Source organism: Xenopus laevis, chromosome 9_10L, assembly GCF_017654675.1.
Source record: "Xenopus laevis strain J_2021 chromosome 9_10L, Xenopus_laevis_v10.1, whole genome shotgun sequence".
NCBI lineage: Eukaryota > Metazoa > Chordata > Amphibia > Anura > Pipidae > Xenopus > Xenopus laevis.
In genome coordinates, this window is record NC_054387.1 from 19,002,154 (window position 1) to 19,029,691 (window position 27,538).

General features: G+C 43.8%; 3 protein-coding genes across 8 annotated transcripts in view; 1 reads left to right on the forward strand and 2 right to left on the reverse strand.

The window, feature by feature from the left end:
• Positions 1 to 27,538, reverse strand: part of LOC108701997 (traf2 and NCK-interacting protein kinase) — a 1,005,599-nt gene that overhangs the window by 858,280 nt on the left and 119,781 nt on the right. The window lies entirely within an intron of this gene.
• On the reverse strand, positions 1,042 to 17,598 carry tpx2.L (TPX2, microtubule-associated L homeolog). Of its 4 annotated transcripts, none has more exons than XM_018234156.2 (17): positions 17,415 to 17,598; positions 15,514 to 15,648; positions 13,263 to 13,331; positions 13,060 to 13,159; positions 9,866 to 9,982; positions 9,244 to 9,366; positions 8,704 to 8,837; positions 4,834 to 4,988; positions 4,569 to 4,740; positions 4,346 to 4,484; positions 3,992 to 4,208; positions 3,796 to 3,891; positions 3,038 to 3,211; positions 2,749 to 2,895; positions 2,552 to 2,663; positions 1,651 to 1,817; positions 1,042 to 1,400 (listed from the first exon to the last, which is right to left on the reverse strand). In XM_018234156.2, exons 2-17 carry the CDS (start codon positions 15,605 to 15,607, stop codon positions 1,290 to 1,292), a joined length of 2,127 nt encoding a protein of 708 aa, XP_018089645.1. In that variant the 5' UTR covers positions 15,608 to 15,648; positions 17,415 to 17,598; the 3' UTR covers positions 1,042 to 1,289.
• LOC108700971 (apoptosis regulator R11-like) lies at positions 17,751 to 27,518 on the forward strand. 3 transcript variants are annotated; one of them, XM_041577472.1, is made up of 3 exons: positions 17,751 to 18,141; positions 23,043 to 23,652; positions 27,033 to 27,518. In XM_041577472.1, the coding sequence occupies exons 2-3, from the start codon at positions 23,152 to 23,154 to the stop codon at positions 27,168 to 27,170; spliced, it is 639 nt and encodes a 212-aa protein (XP_041433406.1). In that variant the 5' UTR covers positions 17,751 to 18,141; positions 23,043 to 23,151; the 3' UTR covers positions 27,171 to 27,518. The 3 variants fall into 3 exon arrangements, 1 of the variants encoding a protein (XP_041433406.1); XR_005964252.1 differs by lacking the exon at positions 23,043 to 23,652; XR_005964253.1 differs by lacking the exon at positions 23,043 to 23,652 and having other exon boundaries at positions 17,751 to 18,136.

Sequence of the window (27,538 nt, forward strand, 5' to 3'; positions counted from 1 at the left end):
TTTTATGATGTACAATATAAAATTTCATTTCAGAACCAGCGAGTGTATTTTTTTTAGTTGAAATTGTTGTGTAAGTGCCATCACAGGTCATTTTGCCTGGTCATGTGCTTTTAGAAAGAGCCAGCACTTTAGGATGGAACTGCTTTCTGGCAGGCTGTTGTTTCTCCTACTCAATGTAACAGAATGTGGGACCTGGATTTTACTATTAAAGGAACAGTAACACCAAAAACTGAATGTTTTAAAGTAATGAAAATATCATGTAGTGTTGCCCTGTACTAGTAAAACTGGTGTGTTTGATTCAGAAACATTACTATAGTTCATATAAACAAGCTGCTGAGTAGCAATGGCGGAAATTGAAAAACGGCTATATGGCACAGGATATATAATGGATAACCGATACCATTATGTTCTACAGAGCTTATCTGCTATCTGCTGTGTACCTTGAGCCTTTTCTTGAATAGCTGCCCCCATGGCTACACAGCAGCTTATTTATATAAACAATAGTAGTGTTTCTGAAGCAAACACCAGTTTTACCAGCGCAGGGCAACTCTGCATTATATTTTTGTTACTTTAAAACAATTAAATTTTTTGATGTTACTGGTCCTTTAAGTGCTGTTCTTAGATCTACCAGGGAGCTGTTATCTTGTGTTAGGGAGCTGCTATCTGGTTACCTTCCCATTGTTCTGTTAGGCTGCTGGGGGAAAGGGAGGGGGGTGATATCACTCCCTTGCAGTACAGCAGTAACGAGTGACTGAAGTTTATCAGAGCACAAGTCACACGACTCGGGGCAGCTGGGAAATTGACACTATGTCTAGCCCCATGTCAGATTTCAAAATTAAATATATATTAAAAAAAAATGTTTGCTCTTTTGAGAAATGGATTTCAGTGCAGAATTCTATCGGAGCAGCACTATCAACTGATGCATTTAAAAAAAAAAAAAATTCCCATGACAGTTTTCCTTTTACAAGGCTACATGTGCAATGGACTGATGGAAGGAACCAGACAAACCCAAGACGGAAGCCACACAGTTAATTCACAAACTTTACATTTACACAGTTTATTACAGGGCATAATAAAAGCATAACGTATTCACATGGAAGACCTAAAAACAGGCCCCTCCAGGCCATTAATATCTAGTATTTACAAAACCCCAATGAGCAGACACTTGCCCCTGCGTCAACTCCACTATTTAAAAGGACACAGTTTTGTTCAACAGACTATATGGTCCAGGGCATGAACAGGCAACCACACCCAGAAAACTGGCTTTGGCTGTGACACAGGAAAACGAATCAACACTTAAACCTGTCCGAGAAGTTGGGGGATCTGGGGACGGTAAGTGGGACGTCACTGGCTTTAACTTCCACAGCTCTGTACTTCCTGATAGGCTTGGCCTTGTGCACCTGCAACACAGGAAGATCATAAGCTCAACATTTAAGTTCATTCCATGTTAAACCCCTATCCTAGCGAGTGCAGTTTATACCTTATGGGTGCATTTTAGGTACCAATGAGTATAAGGTTAGCAGTTCATGGCATAATCAGGATTCCAATGAAGCTATCTAAACAAAGCCATTGGATGGCAGACTATCCCCAAACTTAACATGCACACATGATTACCGCCCTCTGCAAACATGTACACAGCCAGGTACTTACCAGCTCTTGCCTCAGCTGACTGATCTCTTCCTTTTCCTCCTCTTCCCGTCGCTTTCGAATCTCCTCTTCCAAAAGGCTCTTCTGAGCTTCCGTCTCTGCCAAGCACTTGTCAAACTCCTGGCGCTCTTTGGCCCGTTTTGCTGTAGCCAGCTCAAAGCCTTCTTGAACTATGGAACCAGAAAGGCTCTCTAAGTTTAGAAAGGAGAGAGAAAGATGCAACCAGAATATAGACAAGCAGTCAATGGGCAGGCCAGAAAACGCTCAGACAGATCAATGCCAAGCTGCTGCCAATTCCTATCAAGCAGGAGTGATAGAATTTTTAGCCACATGGTACATCACTAAGCACACTACTCCCATTGGGGAACATGACCAGTGACACTGCACAACTTAAATGATACTGGCCCAGAGTACATAGTATTGCAAGAAGCAACCATGGAGGAGCTTCAGGTTCTGTATGAAGCTCAAGAAATCACATTTTTCCTGAAAGCAAGTCTGTTAAGCACAAGCTCGATTCATTGCCCTCATGTTGCACAAGGGATTAGTACTGCCTTTTAAGCAGGCAGGAAAGGGACACGCATATATAACATAGTAAGAGGGAATGAGTGAAAAGCACCACCGGATAAAAAACAAACCTGAACAGTGTGGGAAAGAAGATCTTAAGAAAGAGGAGGCTTTTTGCAGGAATGGGTGTGAGATAAGAAAGGCTGAAAGCAGTAGTACTCGTCCCCTACTGGAAGTAGTATCCTTCTCCATATGAGGAAGTGAAGTGTTTTTTTTAATTTTTTTTAAACGATATATTTTTACTAATTTGTGGCATCAGCAATTTTGTAATTAATAGTTATTACTGCCATCACTTTAAGCTCAGACAGATGAGAAGCCTGGCAGATACAAGACTGCTCACCTGTAAGACTCCTATTTTCCTTCTTGGGAACAAAGGGTTCTTGGTGGACAACAGTGTTGGGCCGTGCCTTGAACACAACCATTTCTTTTTGCTGCTTCAGCTCCTCTTGGATCTGACCAATAAAAATGAAGTCAACAGGGTGATAACATTCTCCCCCAGTTTCACCCAAATGAAATGTAAAGTGCAATCGTGCTCACCTGCTGCTGCCACCGCTGCAATTTGGAGGCTCCGCGTTTCTCAATCTCGAGGTCAAATGGCTCCTGCTGGGTCGGCATCTTCACCTTCTTTTCAGGAAGACGGATGTTATCGAACTGTGGTAGCGGCTGAGCCTTGAATTTAGGGACCTCAAGGAAAAGATCAAGAGTTCAGCTTTGCAAGCTATACCCATGCTGTTTAACTCACTGCCCTGTACCCGACACCCAGCAGTTCATATGCTCTTTTCTGCCCTGTGCTCAGCAGATCCCACCCTTATTCTTTCACACTCACCTCATCTTTGCGCAGTTCATCCAATCGCTTCTCTTTCTGCAGTTGTCGCTCCTTGTCTCTGTCACAAAAGGAAAAGGGACAAACGTCCACTTGTCGCTGTTCTACGAGCTTGGGCTTGAATGGGACCCCATAGTGTGGCATACGAGTGGCTTTGATAACTGGCACCATCTCTTCCTGCTAAGAACAAAAATGTACAAGAGACATAGCAAGACTACTTCCATCACCATTGCTCATAAAGTGATGTTTCTCTAGTACCAGGGATAAGTCCCAATACAGTCAAGGCTTACTCTCCCTTATAGCATACCCCACAAAGTTTGAAGTCACTTAACACACACAAATGGATTGGCACCACATTAAAAGTAGGGAAACACCAAATCCAGGATTCGGTTCTAGATTCAGCCTTTCAGCAGGATTCGGGCAAATCGTGCCAGGCCGAAAGGAAATCACATCACCTTTCGTCACAAAACAAGCAATAACATTTCCCCCACTAATTTGCATATGCAAATTAGGATTCGGCTGAATCTTTCACAAAGGATTCGGCCGAATCCCATATAGTGGGTTTAGTGCAATCCTAATTAAAAGTAACTTACACCCTAGCACCCTGTACCTGGAAGCAGTCCCCCAACCTCTTAGCAACAACAGTTACAAGCCACAGTAGCTTGTGCTGCTCAAGTGCTGGCAGCCCAGACGAGTGTCTGGATCACATATGCTTCAGCACAGGATCCCTAATAGTGGCCAATGGAGTCCCAGTTCCTCACCTTCTCTTCCTGGGCCGGAATGCGTACTCTGTTCTTCAGAGCAAAAGCAGGAGACTGAGGCACTGTCACTGGGAGCAGCTTCTTCAGCGGGACACCCTAGAATAAAATAAGGGGATACATGCGGAATGACCGTTAAAATTTGGGCAGGCACACAGCATATGGGGGGGGGGGGGGGGGGTTTTAAGCAATTACTCACCACCACATCGGTCAGCATTTTGGAAGGGCAAGGTCTAGAGTGGAAAGTGAAAGTCTCTTCTTCAATTTCTTCTTTCTTCTCCCGCTGTTGGATTCTCTTCTCTATTTCCAAGTCAAAACCAATGGCTTTAGTGGGTTCCTTAACAAGGGGCTTCTTAAGGAGGACTGGACCCCCTTCCAGGATTCTAGTGTCCAGTTCCTGAGCCTTAAACTTGTACCTGACAAAAAGACAAGAGGTCACACACTGTCCCCCAGATCATTCAGCTGCACAATATTATACTCTTATGTTGGGTTTATAAACAGAATAGAGCGTTACACCTGTACTCAAAACAGTAGGAAGCCTTCTTTCACTTACTGATTTATCATCTCCAGTTCCTCAGCTTCCAGCTCTGCAGCACTTTTACACGTGACTGGCCGATGACGCCCTTTGGTTTGGAGCAGTGGGGTCTTTGGGTTGGTCAGTTTTGTTTTGATCATCTTCACTGGGGAGGGTCCTACAAGGGGACAAGATCAGCCAACATGTATAATATATGGGAAATTTTACACTAATCACCCCCCACCTTTGATGTGCCACATACCCTCCATCTCCCTCTGGCGGCTGCGCAGGTGATAACGTGCTGGAGTTCTTTTGTAGAAGGCAATAACCTGCTCAGCAGTGGAGACGTAATCTGAAGCCTCCTCATGCTTACGTTTGCCCTTGGACAGGTTGAAGGGTTTCGGAACAGTGTGCCCTCCTTTGGTAACTTGAACCTATGGGTACATCCCAAGAAAATTACAATTATGCTTCCCCACACCTGAGTCAGAATAAATCCAATAATATCCCTGACTTAGCACTAAACTCACTGGTGATGGTGGGTGTTTTCTTAGCTCCGAAGCAAAGTCCACCGCTTTATAGCCATCCCCCTCTGGCTGATTGGCAGTGCGCTTGAGACGGTCGTCCGTTTTAAAGTGAAAATCCACTGGTTTTGTAACTGGAATGAAGGTCTTCACTGGTTGACCTGAGGTACAGAAAACAGGAATGATGCCATGCAGTGGATGCAAAGCCAATAAGCTACTATATACTCATACTGTACTAAGGGAAATCAGGTATCTCACAATAAGCTATACCCTTGTATGGAGGAGTTCTAGACAGGCTGTTGCATCCTAGACCCAGCTGGGTATATAGACTTTTTCTGGATTGTATCTTCAGATCAAGAAAAAGCATTCAATAGGGGTAATAATGTGTTGCTTACATAAGCGCAATAAAAATGTTTCTAATAAATTAAAACATATTTTCAAGCAACTTTCAATATACATGTATTAAAAAATTTTCAGTGCTCTTTAAGTTATCTGTAAAAATAATGGCTATTGAAAGCAGCATTTGCTTAACTCCTGGCTGTAACTTTTTAAACAATGTTGCAAAAGTCTAAGTTCCCCAGTAAGGACAGGTCTGTTAATCAGCTGCCTTGTCTTATATTGTATCAACAGTCTGAGCCACCAGTACAGAGAATAGAAAGGGTCAGACATACACTGCTTTCAATAGCAATAAATATTTAAAAAGCATAGCAAGTTTGAAACGAATGTATATCACAAAGTTGCTTAGTTAGATTTTCTTTTACTAGGCACATTTTTATTTCGGGGTTGACTTGCCCTTTAAAGTTCTTTATGCAGGGGCAAAGATCTTCCAATTAATTAATGGCTGGCAAGGGTAAAGTTTTAAAGGTGGGAACTGGAGTGAGACAAGTGTGCCCTTTAAAACAGTTACTTTATACTCAAAAATAAGCAGCTTATGCCAAATGCAAAAAAGATGATGGTAAACCATTGCATCCAAAGTTACTCTGAGGCCTCCAGGTTTTTGGTTAATGAAAAATCTGAGGCCCTTTAGGTCTATAAAGTGAGCTATGCTTGAACTTTAAAGTTTTGCAAAGTAGATAATGTTAGGGTTACGTCTGGATAGCCAGTTTAACCCCGCACACTTACTTATTCCAATCAGTTTGTACCAAAGATACTGCTATAATAACTACATAAAACCATAGCCGAATGACAGAACAGGAAAGAAACTGGAAGAATATTCCTAATTAGACCAACGTGGTCAACAATTCCTCATAAGGGCGGGAAGCCCTGTGTCCCCCTATCGACCTCAGAGAAACCGATTTAACGGTGAGTATAAAAAATCCTGTTTTCTATGTTGTCTCTGGGGGACACAGGGACCTTAACAAAGCAGCCCCAAACAACGGGTGGGAATTTTAGTGTCAATCCATTTCAAATCAGCTAAATTCCTCAGAGTGCAGTACTTTGCGGCCAAACGCTGCCTCCGCTGTGCAGTACGTGTCAAGATTGTAGAATTTTGAGAATGTGTGAACCAACTATGACTCCTGCTAGTTCCATATTGTTAATGCATTTGAGAAAGGCTTGAGCCTTGGTGCTGTTGGAAGGAACTCTGGAAATGAAAAATTTGTTTGGGGGTGGGGGGGTTGGGGAAGAGCAAAGAAGTCGATGTGGTACCCCTCCGACACACTTTTTGACCCAGGCGTCTGAAGAATGTCGTATCCATGTCTCCCTGAATCTCAGTAACTTGCCCCCTATTTGTTCCCTTGATTCCAGAGGGGATGGCCAGTCAGGCTGATGTCGATTTATCATTTGCCGGCTTGTTGTGGATCTTGTTGAACTTCCATGATGACATTCCCCTGTCGCTTGGTTTTGGTCTGAAGTGAGACCTAGGAGGTTTCTTTTGGAAAAGCGACCGCTTTGGCCTCAAAAAAATCTACCTTGTCTGGAGGTAGTGGTTTGTCTGCTTTTAGATTGAGGGAGGAAGATACTCTTTCCCCCTGTCACTTGAGAAATTATCTTTTCCAGTTCTTCACCGAACAACCGTTGTCCTTTGAACAGAAGTGATGTGAGCGACTTTTTGGAGCGGACATCTGCTGACCAGCTTTTAAGCCACAAAATTCGCCTCGCTGCTATTGAGAGCACTGAAGTTCTGGCTGTGGATTAGGAAGCACCTAAAGTGGCGTCCACAATGGGAAGAATGGATGCTGCGAGTTCGGATCGAGGCACTCAATCTTGGATATCTCTGAGAAGTGCTTCTGCCCATGCTTGTATGGCTCTGGAGACCCACGCTGCAGCTAGTAATAGTTGTAGTGTAGCCCCCAGAAGCTGAGTAAATTGCTCTGAGTGTACCTTCCATCCGTCTGTCGGCAGGGTCTTTGAATGCTGTGACATTGGTAACCGGCAGGGTAGTAGATTTGGACAATTGTGAAACTGGTGCATCTACTGTTGGAGGGTTGAACCATTTATCAACCAATTCCTTGGGGAATGGATAGGACTTGAAAATTTCTTAGGGAGGTGCGTAGCTCAAAACAGGCACAGATCCCTGTGGGGGTACTGACCGCCTCATGTAGATTGAGTATAGTTAGAAGAAATTGAGGTAACTAGAGGCGTCACTACTCTATGACTCAACCTCGTCCACAGGTCAGACCCTCTGAACCAAAAAGGGAACAGGTTTTGCCTGGGGGGGGGGGGGGGGTCAACTAAGCCCTTTTCGGGTTGTGACTCCAGCCCCCACGGTGGGATCCATGGTAGTAGGTATCCCCTCAAGGATGCAGGGTTACTCCTGCTCCCGAGGTTGCCTGTAGTAATGATCCTGATGAAGAAACATTTCCCCATCAGAGTGTAGTCCATCCTTCAGGTAGCAGGACACTGCTGAAACTGATTGGATAGCCAGTTTAACCCCACACACACTTACTTATTCCAGACACACCCCCTGAATAATTTTCATAAGTGTCCTGCCTCCTGGAGGATGGAGCTTAACCCCTAAGGTCCCTGTGTCCCCCAGAGAAGTCAGAGAAAGGATACCGTTTTTAAATATTAAGGGAGGCTTCCAAAAAATACTGTTTGAAAGAGTTTAGCTCTCTCTCTCTCGCTTTTTTGTAAAAGAGGGAACCGGTAAAAGTATTTAAGCATTGTAGACAGTGATGCTTGGGGTTGTGCAACGCATTATACACAGAACATTTTCTGGTAGACTGTCAAACTTCTAAAAACTCTAAGGGAAAGCCTGGCAAGGAGTATGTTCATATCCTTCCTTCCATCGACGCCAGATACAGAAGGAATAATCTTATGGCATAACTAGATGGAGACATTGAATATTTAAAAGGAGACTTTGACTTTTACTACATATCTTATGAATGTATTTGTTGACAAATTCCTTCCCATATGTATAAATACAAATAAATTGAGACAATGTTTAAGGCACACAATCTACAAGCATATAAAATAGGGGATTGATCAATGCACATTCCGTGGTCCCCTGTGCTTGTAAAACAGGGGGTCTAAATTCGGATCATAAAATTGTTAAGCCACCAAAGTCAAGGTAAACCCCATCTGGAGGTCCGAACGGTTTAATTTCAGTCATATTTAACAGGCTGCCGAATAGCATTTTCTTGGAAAAGTGTTTCCTGACCTGGGCATTGGTCTCAATCACATGCTTGATCCACTCAGCCAAAAGCTTTTATAAGGAGAGATTACCAATCCCAAAACACTTTAACAAGCTTGATAAACCCCCCCCCACTTGCAGCTTTCAAAAGGAGAGACCACCAACATATGCATTGATCAATCCACTTTTGTATGCTTGCAGCCTATTTGGTCAGATCAGTTGCACGCCTATTGTATTACTATACTTTACTTAACCACCCCTTTTCTCATACCATATAGCCGCTCCCACAAATATGTACACACCTGCTCCAGTTATGGCAACTTTCATGGAATGCTCATTTTTCTTGAGATTCTCTAGCATTTCCTTCTGAAGTTCTTGCATTTTCTCAAGCTCCTGTTCTTCTGAGTTTTTAGCCTTTACAAGCACATTCCTTCTCCTGAAACGAAACTTGTATGATTTATGGAAATACAGCACGGACAAATGTCCACCGGGAACAGAACTTTCAGATTGTAGGGCTGTACAGCTCAATGGCTATTTTACAGTGAGAATCATGCAGGCAGGACAATGCTGAGCTACAGTTCCCTACAACTTTCTTTATGACAGTTTGGATATATGTTTCCCTCCTCAGGTTAACTCCAATATATTGGCTATATTTAAACAGAATTGCCATACAGATGCAATTACCTCCAATTTAGATCTATAACACTAGCCAATCACATACTGCTGTGTCAAGTTCTGATCCTAACCCATTATAAAAGGTCCCTATTGCAGTATCAAAATATAGCTATCATGTTTTCTACTGCTGAGATGAGAATTCAGTGGCTGGCACAGTGCAGACGTACTTCAGTACGGTTGGAGTTGAGGGCATGGTCAGTTGGGCTTTCGGTTTTGGAGAGGTCATGCTGTGATGGCTGCTTGTGGATTGGCTCTTGATTACTGGAGCATGTCTGCCTTTAGAACTGGACCTGCAAAATAAGAAGTAGTAAGAGGAAATCAGGTCACCAGAGAAGTATTCTATTCTCCCTCTACCAATACAATTGCTATTTAAGCATAACTTCTGGCACCTATTACACAGAGAGGCACATCTTTTTAGTGCTGCCTCAAGAAGAATCAGAAGTCAAACTTGCACTGGCAGAAATACAGAACCAGTAGATTCCAAGCAAGTGCTGTATGGTTGTACATAGGGGGGGCAAGAGACCTCCAACAAGGGTATAATAGGATCAGAGCAGATACAAACAACCAAGAAGTACAGAGAGGACCATGTGAGACACAGCCTTGTCTGCCTAAAGATCAATTAATTACATCCAAGTTACCAGCCAAGCTGCTTTTTATTACCCTATAAAATCCATCCCCACCGCTGGGTTAATGGGTTCCAGTAGAGAATGTAATTTCTACAGACTTCCAGCAGGAAGGAATGTGATCACTGAGGCTGATGAAGCTTCATTAACCTATATGCACACATACCCCTTTAATTTTTTGCACGGTGGGTATTCCGGTGGTGCAGTCTCTTTTTCCAGGTGTGTGTCTTTCATTTTTACGAGAAGCTTCTGCCGATGCTTCTTAGACATCCGCCTGGATGACCTGTTGGAGGGGAGAGATGGGGATAGATGAGAATAACAGATAAGTCATGATAAGGCAGAGACAAGCAGATACATTCCAGTCAATGATTTCACTGCCTTAAAGGGGAACTAAAGTCTAAAACAGAATAATGTTAGAAATGTATTTTGTTTACTATAAAAACAAAACTTACTGCACCAGAAGCCTAATTAAACAAATGATTTATGCTTTCAAAGTTGGCCGCAGGGGGCTGTCATTTTGTAACCGTGTTAAACATCTTTATAAGACCAAAGACTACGCACATGCTCAGTGTGGTCTGGGCTTCAGTTGGGAGGTTAAGCTTAGAGATCGTCAATTTATTAAAACTGCACAAGTCAAATAATTTCTGCCATAGAAGCCGATACAGCAAGACTGATCAATATCCAGACTGCACTGGGTCTGCAGATAGAAATCTCTACAGTCGCCAGCTGCTTTATAGGGAAACAGGCGAAATTTGAAATTATGATAGTTTCCCTGCAGAGCAGTTAGGAACCATCTGAAGATTCCTATCTGCAACTGTCAGAGCAAGTAAAACGAAGGAGAAATTTCACTGCATACAGTCAGGTTTCTTATAAAAACAGTACACATTTTTTAATTAAAGTATATTGGAGATAAATTTCTTTTTCATTAAAGAAAGTAAAAATGGGATTTTATTTTTTGCCTTTACATACCATTTCAAGGGAAACTATACCCCTAAACATTAAAGGTCTCAAACATAAAACAGCCCACATATGCTTGATATACATAAAATTTCCTAAAAACACACTAGCACTGTCTGTTACTCCCACATTTCTTCCTGTTACAGTCATAAACCACCTGACAGGAAATAATGCAGCTCTGAGGGGGCACACAGGCCACCACAAAATGGGGGCTCAACGCCCCATTACAGACCAATTAAAGCATCACAATTCCCATCTCTACATACATTACGGCACTAAGCCGGATATAATTTGCATGCATGCTCAATTCTCTATTGCTCCATCAGGGCCAACTGCCTGAATAAGGTAGAAGAGCGGGAAGTAGAGTGTTTTGGAATTGCTTCTTTTCAGCAAAACCAATAGAAAATGCATCTAGTGTGGAATCCTCAATCCACTAGTGGTTCAGAATTATCTAAGCCCCCAAATAAACAAATATGACAAAATGGGGAGTGTGATTAATCCTATTTCTTTACTTCTGAATATCTAACAAAACAATCGGCATCACTGGGCTCCAATACCAATATGTGACCGCTTTCCCCTTTCAGCAAACATGGGAAATCTGAAAAGAGATACAGCACAACAGAAAATCCCCATCAATATTGCTGGTGCTAGTTTTAACTATGGTCTAAAAATCTTTAAAAATGGCCCTTTTATTGAGCTTCTATAAATCTGCTACAATCCCTGCCTGTGTTTCAAATGAGCGGTGAGGTGTTCCAACGGTCCCAGCTAGAAGCATAGTAGGAGGATCCTATCATATCACATGCCTGCATTTACACAAGCAAAGACAGGCTTCAGTTCCCTATCAGGTCAGCCAAGCTGCTGATTATTCCCTGTTCTAAATGCAGTGTGCCTAGTATCACTGGCTCCTCTGCAGTCTAGGAAAGGAGACAGAAGAAATGGTGGCAGGACTAGTAGGGTTTTTTGAGAAATCATCCAATAAACCAAGACTAGAACAACTGTTTAAGCATATTCCTTCTATATTTAAAAGCATATAATAAACAGGCACTTTATTTTTATAGAACCCCTTTAAAGGCATAGCGACTTCTCATGGCTTGCTAGAATTGTATTCAGCAAAAGTCCTTTAGACCATTTTCTGCAAATTGCCCTCTATGTAAAATAACAAATTGTTTCTTCAAGGGTGCTGGACTACCACCATGCTCTTACGGTCCCTTGGGGCTTGTTAAACAGTAATGAAAGTGTTTAAGTAATAAAAATATAATGCAGTGTTGCCCTGCACTGGCAAAACTGGAGTTTATATAAATAAGCTGCTGTGAAGCAATGGGGGCAGCCATTCAAAGGAGAAAAGCATCAGGTTACACAGCAGATAAGCTCTGTAGAACATAATGGTGTTATCTGTTATCCACTATTTAACCTGTACCATATAGACTTTTTCAATTTCCACCACTGCTACACAGCAGCTTGTTTATACTATACTAACTATAGTAGTGTTTTTGCTCAAGAGTTAGATACTCAAGATTACCACTTATTCATCCCCTTAGTGGAATTGAGGTCTGAGGATTTCAGATAGAATTAAGTTACTCAAGAAAGAACCCTTCTTCCACCAAAACTAGTCTCGCGAGAAGTGTCATTAACTCGCATAGCGAAACGCGCGTTGGTGAAACTTTGGGTGGTACCTTATGCAGTGTAATTTTGGACTAACACTGTGAGACTTTTAGTTTTGGTGGAAGAGGGGTTCTTTGAGTAGTGTTTCTGAAGCACTTATTTTTTGGTTTTACTGTTCTTTAATCGTGGCTTGCAATGCAGAGTTAAACAATGGATTCACAGGGCCAGCACAGTGAAATGGTCAGAGGTCACAGCTTGCTTATCAGAATGCTGCAGTTTTCTTTCACTCTCAAGTATGTGACTGTACAATAACAATCCACAACTTCACTTACAAAACTTGTCCTGTGCGGCTTTTTTTTTTTTTAATGGCGCTTTGCTTATTTGGGTTGTCCCTTGCCTGCACAAATGTAAACACGGAAAGGATGTCCCTCTTCTAACGAGGATGTTAAAAGTGATAGCGACATTTGGTTTTGTAATTATATCTCCTCATTGACAGCAATAATAATTCATCAATAAGTACTCTGGATCCAATAACTATATAATGTTGTCTTTGCACTAACCACACTGCTGCTAGGTTTTCCCCAACATCTTTTGAAGCACATCAGGTGGGCAACTTAAAGTCTAATTTATTGCAGTGTCAAGCTCAGCACCTCAACCTCTTTGCTTAGCCCCTCTCCCAAACAAAACCATATTTTGCCTATGCAATTTATTCAGCGTCTGGACCTGTAGGAAAGGGTCATGCAAAACATGAGAAAGCACACTACTGTGATTTTCCCCATGCAGCTCAAAAAGCCAACTTACCTCTTTGACTGAGATTTCACATCACAAACATGTGTAGCACTATTGGAGACATCATCCTTTGAAGGGGTGGTCTGTACTGGTTCCACCTTTGAATTTTGCTCTATTAAACAAAACAGAAGTCTCACCAAAGCAGCCAAATGCTCCCTGCTTCTTTCTAACATGCTAATTTATCAGAAGAAAAACCTACGGTATTTGTCACTTACCAGTATTCACAGAAGTCTCAGAGAGCCGTCTCTGGTCAGGGGGAATATTTTCTGCATTGGTCACTTGGTCTGTAGAACAGGAAATGGCAACAGATTACATGTGGAAGGCAACTCAAATCTATAAACTAGTCCTATGTCAAAAAGCAAAAAGAGGTCATTCAGTTGCTGCAGAACAGTAGCAGTTTATATATAGCTCATGAGTTTTGTGGAGGTTTGGACAGGACCAAATGCCTCCACATTGAAAGATGGCACAAGTAATCTTAGCCTGTATTAGGCTGGGGGCACACGTGAAGATTCGGGGGAGATTAGTTGCCCAGTGACTAATCTCCCCAAATACCTTCCCGTCTGCAAGAATATGAATTGCCGGAGGGATGGCATACAATTCCGAAGTCGCCCGAAGTTTCCTCACGAGGAAACTTTGAAAATCCGAAGCTGTTCATATGCAATCCCGCCACCGATTTGTATTCTAGCCGGCGGGAAGACATTTCGGGGAGATTAGTCGCCCAAAGGAGAGAAAAATTGTCGCTGGTCGACTAATCTCCCTAGAATCTTCACGCGTGCCATCACCCTTTTCCATCACCCAGGGATTGGGGATTTTGTTGGTGCCCTCTAAGCGGGCATGGAGCAGTAGCTTGGAGGGCTTAGCCATTATGGGAAGAAAACCCTTTTATAGGTATGTGGGTGTGAGGGGCCTAAGCAAATATTAAGCAACTCAGGGAGTGTGAGCAAAGTCTGAAGAAATATGCACTAAGGAAACACAGGGTGGAGTAATCACATTGGAGATGCCACCAACAGGGAGATAGAGATGGACAAACAAGGGTGCATTAATACAGCCAGGAACAGCTCACCCAGGGGCTTTTCTGCACCTCCAGCAAAACTCATACCAAGCACATGTAGGGGCCCATAGCTTTAAAGGACAAGGAAAGCGTAACAGTAAATTTAGGTCCTCTTTTGTAGTGCTCCTAATTCACACAACTTTTCAGCCACTTACGATTTCAAAATCTTCCGTTTACAAAAATACGCAGACTAAAGTTAAAAAAAAAAAAATCCCATAATGCAGATTTCCATGTCCATGACCAGGAGCATGCGAATTGCCAATAGACGCATCCGATGAAAAGAAAAATTGTGAGCGCGATTGGTCTATTGCAAGCAGGAGCTCACGCTAACATTTGTCCGATATGCCTGGCCCTGTTCAGTGCCAACCAATAGCAACCGATTACAGTGGCTGCTATGGTGACACATGACCAAAACAAAAGCGTAGACACCAATCGGCAAGCGCACACTTTTCTTTGCTGCTGTGCGCTGATCGGTGTTCATTCTACTTCCATTTCTGCCTACTTGCCCTGCCTTGCTTGCACATTTGAGAGATGGCCGCCTCATTGATGACGTATGCTAGCTAAAGATGGTGCCGGCAACGGAGGTGACAGAGAAAACTGATTACTGGAACAGCAAAATGTATAATTTAAATTTTTTTTGGGGAAAAATAAATAAATAGCGATCTACTTCAGCAAGGGGTGACTAATTTTATACTAGTTTAATAAAGTGAATGGTTTCCTTGTCCTTTAATGGCCCCTATTGCTTCATTCCTCTACCAGTGCCTCATTTCCTTGCTGCTGGGTTAAAAGCCATGTAACCATTTGTACTTATTTACATACAAGCTAGCAATAGCAGCTTTTAGCTCCATCAAAGAGGATAGATGGGCTCTGCTTGCCTGTATTGCAGGGACCGCAGTACTGACAAGGGAAACAGGATATTTTGCTATGCCTGTTCCACGTTTATTGTAGAGATCCAAACCACATGAGGTACCAGCAACCTGGAAGGTGTATACGCTCAGCTCCTATTCCTTCAGTGGTGCCATTCTGTATCTGCTACACCTGTGATTGTACCTCATTTATTGATAATTACATATTATTACTTCACGTGCTGCGAGTATTTCTAAACCTATATATAAACGTGTTATATTGAAAAAAGCATGTTTTGTTATTGTTCTGGCATCCATATTCCTTTATTTTATATATTTGGCAGTATAGAAATGTAGTTCACTGACACCCTCACGTGCACCTTACACCAAGAGAAGGACAATCCTGCTGAAAGCGGGTCCAACGTAGCCCATGCTCTACTAGTTCATTTTGACTTAAGACAAAATAGGGTTAGACATACATCATCCCATTCAATATAAATGCAGCCCCTCCCCTCCAGCCCATAAAAATATACTATGTCCCTCCCATTCTACATCCCCAAGGAATCTCACCGAACCAGGAGTCAGCGTTGTGATCCTCATGAAATGAGCTAAAGTTGAAAATAGAAGGGGCGTCGTAGCTGTAGGTGTCCTGTGTATCTTCCATGGCGACACGGGCTTCTATAATATCCTACAGTCACTATGAATCTGTAGGAAGATTATACCAAATCAGGAATTACTGGCACTGAAGGAAGGGGGATTATACCAGTGAACTCCCATTCATCCACTGCTTCTATATATCCCTGAAATAGTCCCAGTACATATACACTGTACATATCCCACCCTGCACACCACCATATTTTTTTTTTATTGAAGCCTGTGCTTTGTATCACCAAAGTGCAAAAAAGTGAGAGTTTTAAAAAACACACAAAGTGCGCTAAGGTGCAATGTCCCAAAAATCCAGGTGTCCTGGCCAGAAGGCACAAGGGATGGCCAGATTCTTCAGACTCCCCTTTGCCAAGGCCCCCTTTATCCCCAACTAGGCTTGCCATCTTTCCTGTAAAAAAATACCAGCCTTCCTATATTCTTACAGTTTTTCCTTAATAACATTGGAATGAACAATAATTTTTACCGGTCAGGACGGTAAATAAGAGTTGCCACCTTTTCTGGAAAAAAATACCAGCCTTCCGATATTCTTGCCGTTTTCCTTATTAATAACATTGGGATGAACAATAATTTTTACTGGTCAGGACGGTAAATAGGGTTGCCACCTTTTCTGGAAAAAATACTGGCCTTCCTATATTCTTGCCGTTTTTTCCTATTAATAAGATTGGCATCAAGCATCATTTGCACCTGCCAGGCCTGCAAAATACCGGCCAGGTGGCAACCCTGAAGGTAAAATACTGCCCTGGTGGCTACCCCCCCGCCCAGGAACAGATGGGGGGGTAGCTAGGTTAGGGGTCTCTTTCTTTGTTCCCCTCCCGCCAAAGGGTTTGGGAAGGGGCAGGATATCCAATGGACCTCCGAAGAGGTCCCGACATCGGTATGGGGCCACGGCATGGCCAGGGTTCAGGGGGGGGGAAGGAGCCTAACGGCCAGACATCCCCCACCCCGGATCCGTGCTTGACCCAGAAGTCTCGCACCACACTCCTGTAAAGTGCGTAATAGCTAAAAATCTCATAAAAGGTGCAGCTAGGGTTGCCACCTTTTGTTTTGTAAAAAAAATACCGGCTTTCCTCTATATTTATATTTTTTCCCATTGGGAACAACCATCATTTTTACCGGCCAGGTTGATAAAATACCGGCCAGGTGTCACCCCTAGGTGCAGCGGTGATGCTGCCCCAGCTAATGGGCAGGAATTGTAAAAATGTCAGTCGCCATGCCAAAAGGCTAGTGCTATGAGCAAAGCGCAAAAGAAAATTGATTCGGTGTTAGTGTTGCGTGGTGACACACCAATGTTCATCCACCACCCTAGCTTTGCAAGGCGCCATCTAGGGCAGGGGTCCCCAACCGCCTCCGAGCCCAGTGCGCAAAAACGAGGCACGCCGAATTGGACGCCGGTGCATCCAAATTTGCTGCCGACCTCCGCCCCCGAAGACCACACCCCAGTCCTTGCAAACAAACAAAAAAAAAAGTTGGGACCCCCCCTAATCTAGGGCTTCATTTTGTTGAGCCAGTGAGGGGTAACTACATCCCCCCACTTATAAGAACAGATCCTAGACTTGATCTTAGCCAGAAAAGCCAAGAATATACCCAACCCAGCAGCACATATAGCTATTTATTCAAGTCACAGATCATTCAATAGCAAATATCTATAGCTGAACCAATACCCCACCCAGCAGCCTTTATACTTGCACATTCCAGTCAATACCCCGCATACTCCGATCAGTCCCACACAACACTCCTCTGGATTCCAGCCTGCACTCACTCTATTCCCCACACCGAAGCTTGATCTATATTGCCGGCGAATTTACCAGTATGTGGAAGGGCTTTTGGATCCAACTAGTTCCTCTGCACGGCCCAATTTACGAAGCGTAATCTCAACCCAAAATCAGTCTTAAAAAAAAAAAACCCGCTAACGCTCGCTATCCATTCAAATAGAGCACGTAGTCAAATTGACCAATCGTGCGGCGGGACGTCACCGCTAGCGCCAATTGGAAGAACCAGAAGCAACAGAAGGGGCGGTGAAATGCGCGCTTAGAACGCTGGGAAATGGTGTTCGGAATAGCATTTGTTAGCATGTGACCAAGAACTACATATCCCGATAGACACCGCGCCTGGTTCATTAGAAGATTGTCGTCTAATAACTCTCCCCCCGCCTGTAGGACAGTTTATCTACCCATTATTCTGTATTCATATAGCGCCGCAGCACTCTATAGACATTATACAACGGCCGCTCCCTAGGCCAATAATACCGCGGTGGGGACAGGCTGCTTAGCTTGGCCATGAGTTATAGGCAGTTATCGGGGTCACGTGTTTTGGGGTACGCTGCAAGACATTTTTCGAACGCTCTTGTAACCCGATGACTAAGCGATTGCAGTGGTGATGCATGACGTTGCTTCCATGGCAACGAGTGTAGCCAGTGGGAGAGAAGCTCCGATTGGACCAAATAAGTGTCAGTCTGGTAGCAGGAGGAACGAGCCTTGGGGTGTGAAGAGACTCCTAGAAAGAGAGAGAGAGGGTGGCACCTGTCTGGGTAAGGTAAGTGGTCCTATGGCTTTAAGGGTCCCTGTATATCTATGACTAGTGTGTATTATACTGGTAATGACCTTTGGTGGGGTGTGTGTGTTTTCTTCATGTCTTGCTTAGGTGCAGCACTAAGGAATAGCCCATATCATAGAGTAGCAGTAGCAGCCTGCTTTCCTACATTCTTCCCTGAGTCTCTTATTATTATTAACATGTATTTATATAGCGCCAACATATTGCGTAGCGCTGTAAAGTAAATGTGATTATACAACTAAATCACATGAATTATATACATAGAACATATGAAGTTACATACATCACAATCAATGCCGGTACAAAAGGAGAGGAAGGCTCTATGCAGAAAGAGCTTACACTCTAAAGGGAGTAATACACAAGGTGTGGGATTGGGCAAGATCGAATTAAGTGGGTGAGAAATGTGGCACTGTATGTGGTGTTGCGTTTGGTAGTTAAGCAGAGTGAGGGTTGGCTTCTTGGAAGAAGTGCGTTTTAAGAGATTTCTTGAAAGCAGAAAGGTTGGGTGAAAGTAGGACAGACCATGGGATAGAGTTCCAGAGGAGGGATGCAGCCCTTGCAAAGTCTTGAATGCGAGCATGTGAAGAGGTAATGCGAGGAGAGTTGAGTAGCAGGTCAGTAGAGGAGCGTAGTAAGCGGTTGGGTGAGTATATAGAGATGAGTTCAGAGATGTAGGGTGGGGCAGAGTTATGAAGTGCTTTGAATGTCAGGGTCATTAATTTGAATTTGATTCTGAAAGGTACAGTAGCGGAAGCCAATGCAGGGATTGACAGAATGGTGTGGCAGAGGAGGAGCTGTTGCTGAGATGTATGAGTCTTGCAGCAGTGTTCATCATAGAGATGACCTTCTCTGGAGGGGAAGGCCAATTAAAAGAGCGTTACAGTAGTCTAGACATGATATGACGAGAGAGTGAATAAGAATTTTGGCAGCATCTTGGGTGATAAATGATCGTATTTTAGATATGTTCCTTAGGTGGAAGTGACATGATTTAATAAGCGACTGGATATGAGGAGTGAATGACAGGGCAGAATCTAGGATAACCCCAAGGCACCGGGCCTGGGGGAGATGGGGTGATAGTGGAATTGTTAGCTATGATGGATACTTCTGGGATGTTACTGGTGTTAGTTGGAGGAAAAAGAACCATTTCAGTTTTGGAGAGGTTTAATTTAAGGTAGCGTTGCGACATCCAGGTAGAGATAGCGGACAGGCAGGAGGAGACACGAGTTAGGAGTTCTGGGTTGAGATCAGGAGATGAGAGATAGATCTGAGTATCGTCAGCATAGAGGTGGTAGTTGATTAATTTGCCGAGGGAGGAAGTATAGAGGGAGAATAGTAATGGTCCCAGGACAGAGCCTTGGGGAAACCCAACAGAAAGAGGTAGGGGAGAAGATGCTACTATTGTAGGAGACACTGAAGGAACGATTGGTGATGTAAGAAGAGAACCAGGACAGGGCTACGTTACGAAGGCCAAGGGAATGGAGGGACTGGAGTAGGAGAGGGAGATCAAGCAGTATTAGTAGTGAGAAATGATTGTTGGCTTTAGCGGTTAAAAGGTCATTAGTTAGTCGAGTCAGGGCAGTTTCAGTGAAGTGTTGTGGCTTAAAACCAGATTGTAGGGGGGTCCAGCAGGTTATTGTCAGAGAGGAATGAGGTTAGTCGGTTGTATGCTAGGCGCTCAAGTAGTTTAGAGATAAAAGGTAGCAGAGAGCTTGGTCAGAGGTTGTCAAGATTGGAGGGAGCGAGAGAGGGTTTTTTCAAAATGGGGGTGACAAGAACATGTTTTAGTTGAGAAGGAAACAGTCCAGTTGAGAGCGAAAGATTAAATGAGTTAAGACTTTGAATAATAAAGGATTGGTATTGCGGAGAAGTTTTGAGGGAATTGGATCAGGCAGGCAGGTGGTAAGGTGAGATGAGGCCAAAAGCTTTGAAACTTCCTCATTAGTTACAGGGGTGAAGGAGCAAAGGAGAGACTGGGGAGTGTGGAGGGAGGGTGGTGGAAGTCTAGGGGGGTTGAGTAATGTAATGTCCCTTCTGATAGTGTCAATTTTGTTTTTGAAGTGCTCAGCAATATCTTGAGCAGAGACAGATGTGCACGGAGGGGATGGAGAAGGGGAAAGGAGAGTGTTAGGTGGAGAAAAGTTGTGCTGGTTTTTTAGAAAGGGAGTAAATGAGTGAAGTAAAGTATGTTCGTTTGGCTTGGAAGAGGCTGGTGTTATAGGAGCACAGGGCAGATTTGTAGCTCCAAAAGTCGGACTCTGAGCAGGTTTTGCACCAGCGACACTCAAGTGCACGTGAGTGTTTTTGGATTGCTTTTGTCTGATCAGTATGCCAAGGTTGAAGTGGTTTGGGTCTAGCACGTTTAGTTTTTATAGGAGCAAGCTCATTTAGGGTAGTGGTGAGAGTACTATAGTAGACAGAGGTAGCCACATTAGGACAAGAGATGGCTGAAATATTAGAGTGAAGAGGGTCAAAGGAAGAAGAGAGATGTGACACGTCTAAAGCTTGCAAGTCATGGTAAGTACGTGTTTGGGGAATAGCAGGGGGTGGGAAGGGAGTTAGGGAGAGTTGAAATGTGAGCATATTGTGATCAGAGAGGGGCAATGGTGCGTTAGTAAAATTGGTGGTTGAACAGCGTCTGGTAAATATGAGATCCAGAGCATTAGAGTGGGAGTCTGAGCACAAAAAATAAGCCTAGGGAGGAGGTTAGTGAAAGAAGTTTAGAGACAGAAGGGTTGTTAACGGGTATGTTAAAGTCACCTTATATGAAGGATGGAATGTTAGATGAAAGAAAGTAAGGAAGCCAGGCAGCAAAGTTGTCCAGAAATTGTGCAGTTGGTCCTGGTGGTCGATATATGACAGCAATGCAGAGTGAAACAGGAGAAAATAGCCTAATGCATTGAGCCTCAAATGAGGAGTATGATAGGGAGGGAACAGGTGGAAGAACTTTAAAAGTACAGCGGGGAGAGAGAAGCAAACCTACCCCACCTCTGTTACCAGGCCTGGGAGTATGATTAAGGTGTAGGCCCCCATAGGACAGGGCAGCAGGTGAGGCAGTGTCGGTAGGAGAAAGTCAGGTTTCAGTAAGTGCGAGTAGGTTAAAGGAATTTGCAATGAAATGGTTGTGTATATCGGTGAGTTTGTTGCAAACAGATCGGCTTTCCACAGAGCACAGGAAAGCTTAACTGGGTTTTTGGGTATAGGAGTAAGAGTTCTGTACTGTTGGAATTTGCACCGAAGAGAAGGAGCTTGTGGCCGTGATATGTAACTGGGATAGGGTTAGGGCCAGGGTTTGGGGAAATGTCCCCAGCTGCCAGCAATAGAAAGGAAAGACAGACTTAGTGAGAGAAGGATTTGTAAGTTCTTAGTTTGTATGAAAAAGAGGAGTTTTGTGGAATAGCTAAACAGAGTACTTTATAAACTTCTTATTCCCTTATTAAATCAGCAGGATCCTCAGCCATTCATGGGGAGTCGCCTACCTCTTACCTACTGTTCCTTTGCCCATGGATACTGATGTAACTCAGCACCAGTCCTTGCCCTAGTGAGGCGGGGCTTTCTCCTCATTCACACACATAATAAGGTACTCACCTAACTTTTGCCTTAGTGGGGCGGCGCTTTCTACTCACCCCTCCCACCTAACCATCCCTATACAGCAGTGTTGCCAGGGTGACGGGTTTCCAGCCAAACTGGGCTACTAATTTATAGCCCAGGCTGGTTTTGAAAGTACAAACTAGCCAAGGTACAGTTTTGGGCTACGTTTTGGCTTTTTGGCTGGTTGTGAAGCATGTAGCCAAAAGTGTGCTGCAGGTTTAAGGCCTGTAGCACACATGGAGTTTTTTTTATGTTAATGTGGTTACAGGAATTTATTTGATCCATCTGTTAAGCTGGCAATAGACGCAAAGATCCAATCGTATGAATCATTGTACGATCTGACTTTCCCATCTCCCGACCTGCCACTAACCATTCCGATCAAATAAAGTACAAAAGAACAGATCAGCCGATGTTCTGCCCCTGACAGCAATCGTACGAAAGTTATGTCCGACCAAAGCTGGTGACAGTCTCCCTCTGAAAATCGTACGATCGGCAATACATGCAGAGATATTACCCGCAGCCGACAGAAATCTTTTAACCTGTCCGATCGACTAAACGACCGATCTCTGCCGGACGAAAAATGTCAGGACTCTCCACACACGGTCCGAAAATCGTACAAATCCTCGATTCGTACGATCAGATCTTTGCGTCTATGGCCAGCTTTACTGGGCACATATCAGCCACAAGTGTTTTCTGCACCATATACACTGTGATTGCATTCCTGTCACTATACACACACCGGATGATTGATGCATTAGCCCAGAAAATGCTGCATGTGCCGTAGGCCTAAGGGCACAGTTACATGGTGTACGGTCTGCTTCTCTCTGCCTGTGTTTTGTAGGGTAGGCGGAGCGAAGCTGATGCGCTCTCACCTGCGGCTGTGTAGCCCCATTGACAGGCACAGCATCTACCTGAGTGCAGCTACACGGAGCGGAGATCAACCTAAAAATGCATGCTTGTGCAATTCCTACACATGCTATGTAAAGCAGATCATCCGCACTGTGTGACTGTGCCTTAAGGGCAAGTACAACTTTACATGAGTGTTACAGGGTACAAATTCCTTACAATAAAAATAGTTTTTCTGTTCAGAGGAAAAGCTTTTTCTTTTGTACAGATCAATAATAACTGGTGTAACAATTTGAATAGTGTTATGCAGTCTGGGCTAGGATTCAAAATAGACCATGGAAGTTAAGTAATTGGCAAATTGCCAGTCTGAGCCTGCGGTTGTGTATTGGGCATGAGTATGAATTGGCTCTGTATTTGTTGCACCTGTACTTATACCTGCCCCCTTTCAGCTGTTCCTACTGTGCTGGTTTGTGTCAGATGCCCGAGCAGCATGTGCCCCTGACTACTTTGTAGCAGCAGAAGAATCCATGTGTGAATCCATGCCTCTCAGGCCTAACAATGGAGGGCAGCAGTAGAGATCTGGTGGAGAAGTTTGTTGGAAAGAAACTTTTCCAGAAAGGAGCATGCAGGAAGTTCTCAAATAACTCCCAACCTAAAGCTGTATCTAATGGAACTTCAGAGGGCCCTGGGAAAGGGGCTTCACAGGGCATTGTGGGGGAGGTAGTCCTTCAGGCCCTGTTGGAAGCATCGGAGGAATTTGAATTGAGATATCAGCGTGCCTTCAGTGACCTGACCTCACAGCTGCACATCACCCAGGACACAGCGCAGCAGAGCTTCCAGCAGGTTGTGGGAGAGTTGTTCAGGGATGGCACAAACTGGGGGAGAATTATGGCTTTCTTCTCATTTGGGCGGGCCCTGTGTGTGGAGAGTGCAAACAAGGAGATGACTGATCTGCTACCCAGAATTGTCCAGTGGATGGTGAATTATCTAGAGCACACACTACAGCCCTGGATGCAGGAGAACGGAGGCTGGGGAAATCTGTTAAACTCTGCGATATTGGTAAACCAATGCAGAGAAGGGTGCAATGAGTTTAGAGAATCAATAGGCTTCATACGGCCATACTAGGAATTTAGTGAAGACTGTAGTGCCCTGAGTGTTCTCTAAGATGTCTTATCTTGGATCAGGGACTCCGGTAGGTTGCTTTGTTTGGATCTGGTACCCTAATCATGTTACAGGTACAAATAAGATTATTGCTGGGCTGGTGGTAGAGACAGATAAAATTTTGGGATGAACCAAACCCGTCATTTTTTAATTCTGATACATACCAAATCCTCCATATAAAGATTCAGTCCCTAATTTTCATATGTAAATTTGAGAAAATTTCATTGTCACATTCAATTGTACAGAGCTTTAAAGTCACACGACATTAAGGGTTCTAGTTTAGTTCAGCTGATCCTGTAGGCTGTGTGCACATAGGCTGTTGTCAGTGTGTGGGTTTTTGCAAGCTGAGAGAAGCAGATCTGCTCAGTGCCCCTGCTCCATTGATTTGAATCTGTGCGCGGTCACACACGGGCGGAGGCCAGCCCAAATAAGCAGGCTGAAAACAGCCCCTGACAACAGCCTGTTTGTCCATAGCCTTAGGGCATGGAAACACTTATGGATTTTCAGCACGGTCCGTGCCAGGGTTTTTAAAAAATTTGACCGCCATGTAAATACTCTAGCGTAATGTGCCATTGCCTAAGCTTGAAACCGCTAAGCGCGTTTACTCGGCAGTCTCTCTTTCCAGGAGTCTTAAAAACCGGGGTTTTAAAAAACGTTAAAAACGCGCTGGTATGACTCCCCTTAAGGTGGCCATACACTGGCCGATAGAAGCTGCCGACAGACCGAGTCGGCAGCTTATTGGCCCTCATGTGGCCCTCCTACTGGCTTCCACAATTGATATCTGTCCGGTGTCTATCAGGCCTAACCCTCAGCTCGCGGACTGCATCTGTCTGTTGATGCGGTCCGCAATCTGACCACCCCCATGATCTGATCGTTGGGCCCTAGGGCATATAGGGGAGAGAGCTGCTCGTTTGGCAAAATCGCATCCTGGATGTAATGCAGAAGGGGTACACCTAGAGCAGACTTGCTGCTGGCCAGGATTGGAGGCTGTTGGTATGCAGGACAGACCGCATGGGTGCCGAGATGGAGGCAGGAGGGCTGAGCAGAAGACTGGTATCGAGAGGGGAACTGCTAAATAATCACACAAGTCACATGGCAACTAGGTCTTAGTTGGGTAGGTTGTAATCTACAATACAATGGCAATTATAGGCCAGTAAATTTGACATCTGTGGTGGGCAAATTATTTGAAGGCTTGTTAAGGGATCGCATTCAAAATTTTGTCCTAATGAATGGCATTATGAGCAACAATCAGCATGGCTTTATGAAGGATAGGTTATGTCAGACAAATTTGATTGCTTTTTATGATGAGGTAAGTAAGATGCTGGACTGTGGGGGGGGGGCAGTAGATGTGATCTATTTGGGTTTTTCCAAAGTGTTTGATACTGTGCCCCACAAACGACTGCTTTCTAAACTAAGGTCTGTTGGGCTTAATGAAGTCGTTTGCAGATGGATAGGAAACTGGCTGCAGGATCGGGTGGTTGTTAATGGTACATTCTCTGCTTGGAGTAAGGTTCTTCGTGGGGTCCCTCAGGGCTCGGTATTGGGTCCACTTTTATTTAACTTGTTCATTAATGACTTAGGGGAGGGTATTGTAAGTAATATATCATTGTTTGCAGATGACACAAAACTATCCAGCCCAATTAATTCCATCCAGGATGTGGCATCCTTGTAACATGATCTTGACAAACTGGCAATCTGGGCAGCTAAGTGGCAAATGAGATTTAATGTTGATAAATGTAAAGTCATGCACCTGGGATGTAAGAATATCCAAGCCACTTATACCCTTAATGGGACTGCACTAGGCAAATCCATTATGGAAAATGACCTTGGAGTCCTTGTAGATGATAAACTTGGCTGTAGCAAGCAATGCCAATCAGCAGCATCAAGGGCAAATAAGGTCTAAAAGGGGAATAGAGTCACGGGAGGAGGGGGTCATTCTTCCACTGTATAGAGCACTTGTAAGGCCCCATCTAGAATATGCGGTACAGTTTTGGTCTCCATCACTCAAACAGGACATTTTTGTATTAGAGAGGGTACAGAGAAGGGCAACTAAGCTGGTAAAAGGTATTGAAAGTTTTAGCTATGAGGAAAGACTGGCCAAATTGGGGATATTCACGCTGGAGAAGAGGCGCTTAAGGGGTGATATGATAACTATGTATATTTATATAAGGGGATCATATAATAATCACGCTAATGCTTTATTTACCAGTAGGTCTTAACAGCTGACACAAGGTCACCTATTCCAATTAGAAGAAAAAAGGTTCCGCCTAAATATTCGGAAGGGGATTTTTACAGTGAGAGCTGTGAAGATGTGGAATTCTCTCCCTGAATCAGTTGTACAGGCTGATACATTAGATAGCTTTAATAAGGGGTTGGATGGCTTTTTAGCAAGTGAAGGAATACAGGGTTATGGGAGATAGCTCATAGTCCAAGTTGATCCAGGGACTAGTCCGAACCCCATTTTGGAGTCAGGAAGGAATTTTCCCCCCTCTGAGGCAAATTGGAGAGGCTTCAGATGGGGTTTTTGCCTTCCTTTGGATCAACTAGCAGTTAGGCAGATAAAAAAAAAACAAACCAAAAGGTTGAACTTGATGGACGTGTGTCTTTTTTCAACCTTACTTACTATGTTACTATGTAATATATGAGTTTTAGGAGAAGACAGTGCTGTTGGGAATAAGGTTACAGCTGGTACATGAGACACAAAGCATGTGTATTGTTAGCAGCTAGAGATAGACAGGGTGAGCATGGCAGAAGGGCATCTTTCACAAAATGTCTCCTTTAAACATTAGCATGGCAGACAGGATGCACAGTCAGCATGTCATATAGCATGTTGGGTAATTTTAGAATTAGCGGGCTGTTAGAAGCAGTAGTAAGCAGTACAGTGCTAAATGCAGACTTGGTTGGGTTGCAACAGACACATTGGGGCACATGGAGCCAAAAGCAGACTTCTTGGGGGAAATAGGGGATTCAGGTAGAGTACTCTTGGAGAGAGAGAGAGTAAATTACAGTGATTTACAGGATAAAGGGTGGTATAGTGAGATAGGATAGTTGAAAGGTAAAATGCATGATAATGTTGCACCAAACTCCCACGAGCCAGCACTTTAGGATAGGCACTTTGTTACCCTTGGGGCAAGAAACATGGCTATTCTTGGCATGTGATTGTCCAGTCCTGCAGCCAATAAGTCATATTAGTTTAGGCTCCTGTTGCCTCTTGCTAGAGCTGGCAATAGCTCTGCTGTTAATTCATAGTTTAACGCTATCCTTTCTTTTCCCCTCAGGAAGCTTTTGTCAGCCTGTATGGAAAGGATGCTGCAGCCCAGAGCAGAGAAAGCCAGGAACGATTTGGCAGGTGGCTACTGACTGTAATGACTCTGACTGGTGCTTTCCTATTGGTTTCCTACATAATGCGCCTATAGAATCCTCAACCCCAGGAAGTTGTGCAATACACCTTCTCTAACATGCTGTTCGCTTGCATTGGGTCACCTCTCATGGACATTTTAGTCCAGTGGCTTGGATTTTTTTGGCTTTCAGGTGCAACATTTGTTGATGTCCCCTTTGTTCACAGCCGTAACAGGTAGATGAAAACACGGCTGTATCTGCTCCAAGAATATCAGTATCTTAATCCTATCTTAACTGGCCTTCAGCCTGAGCTGCTACATGAGCAATGGCCTCCCTGGGGAGACCATACGATTTGGGAACCTCTGTGTTAGGTTGTTTGTTATTGCCTTGCGCTCGGCAATAGTTATTAAACATTATGTGTAAAATCTGTTATTTTTGTCACACC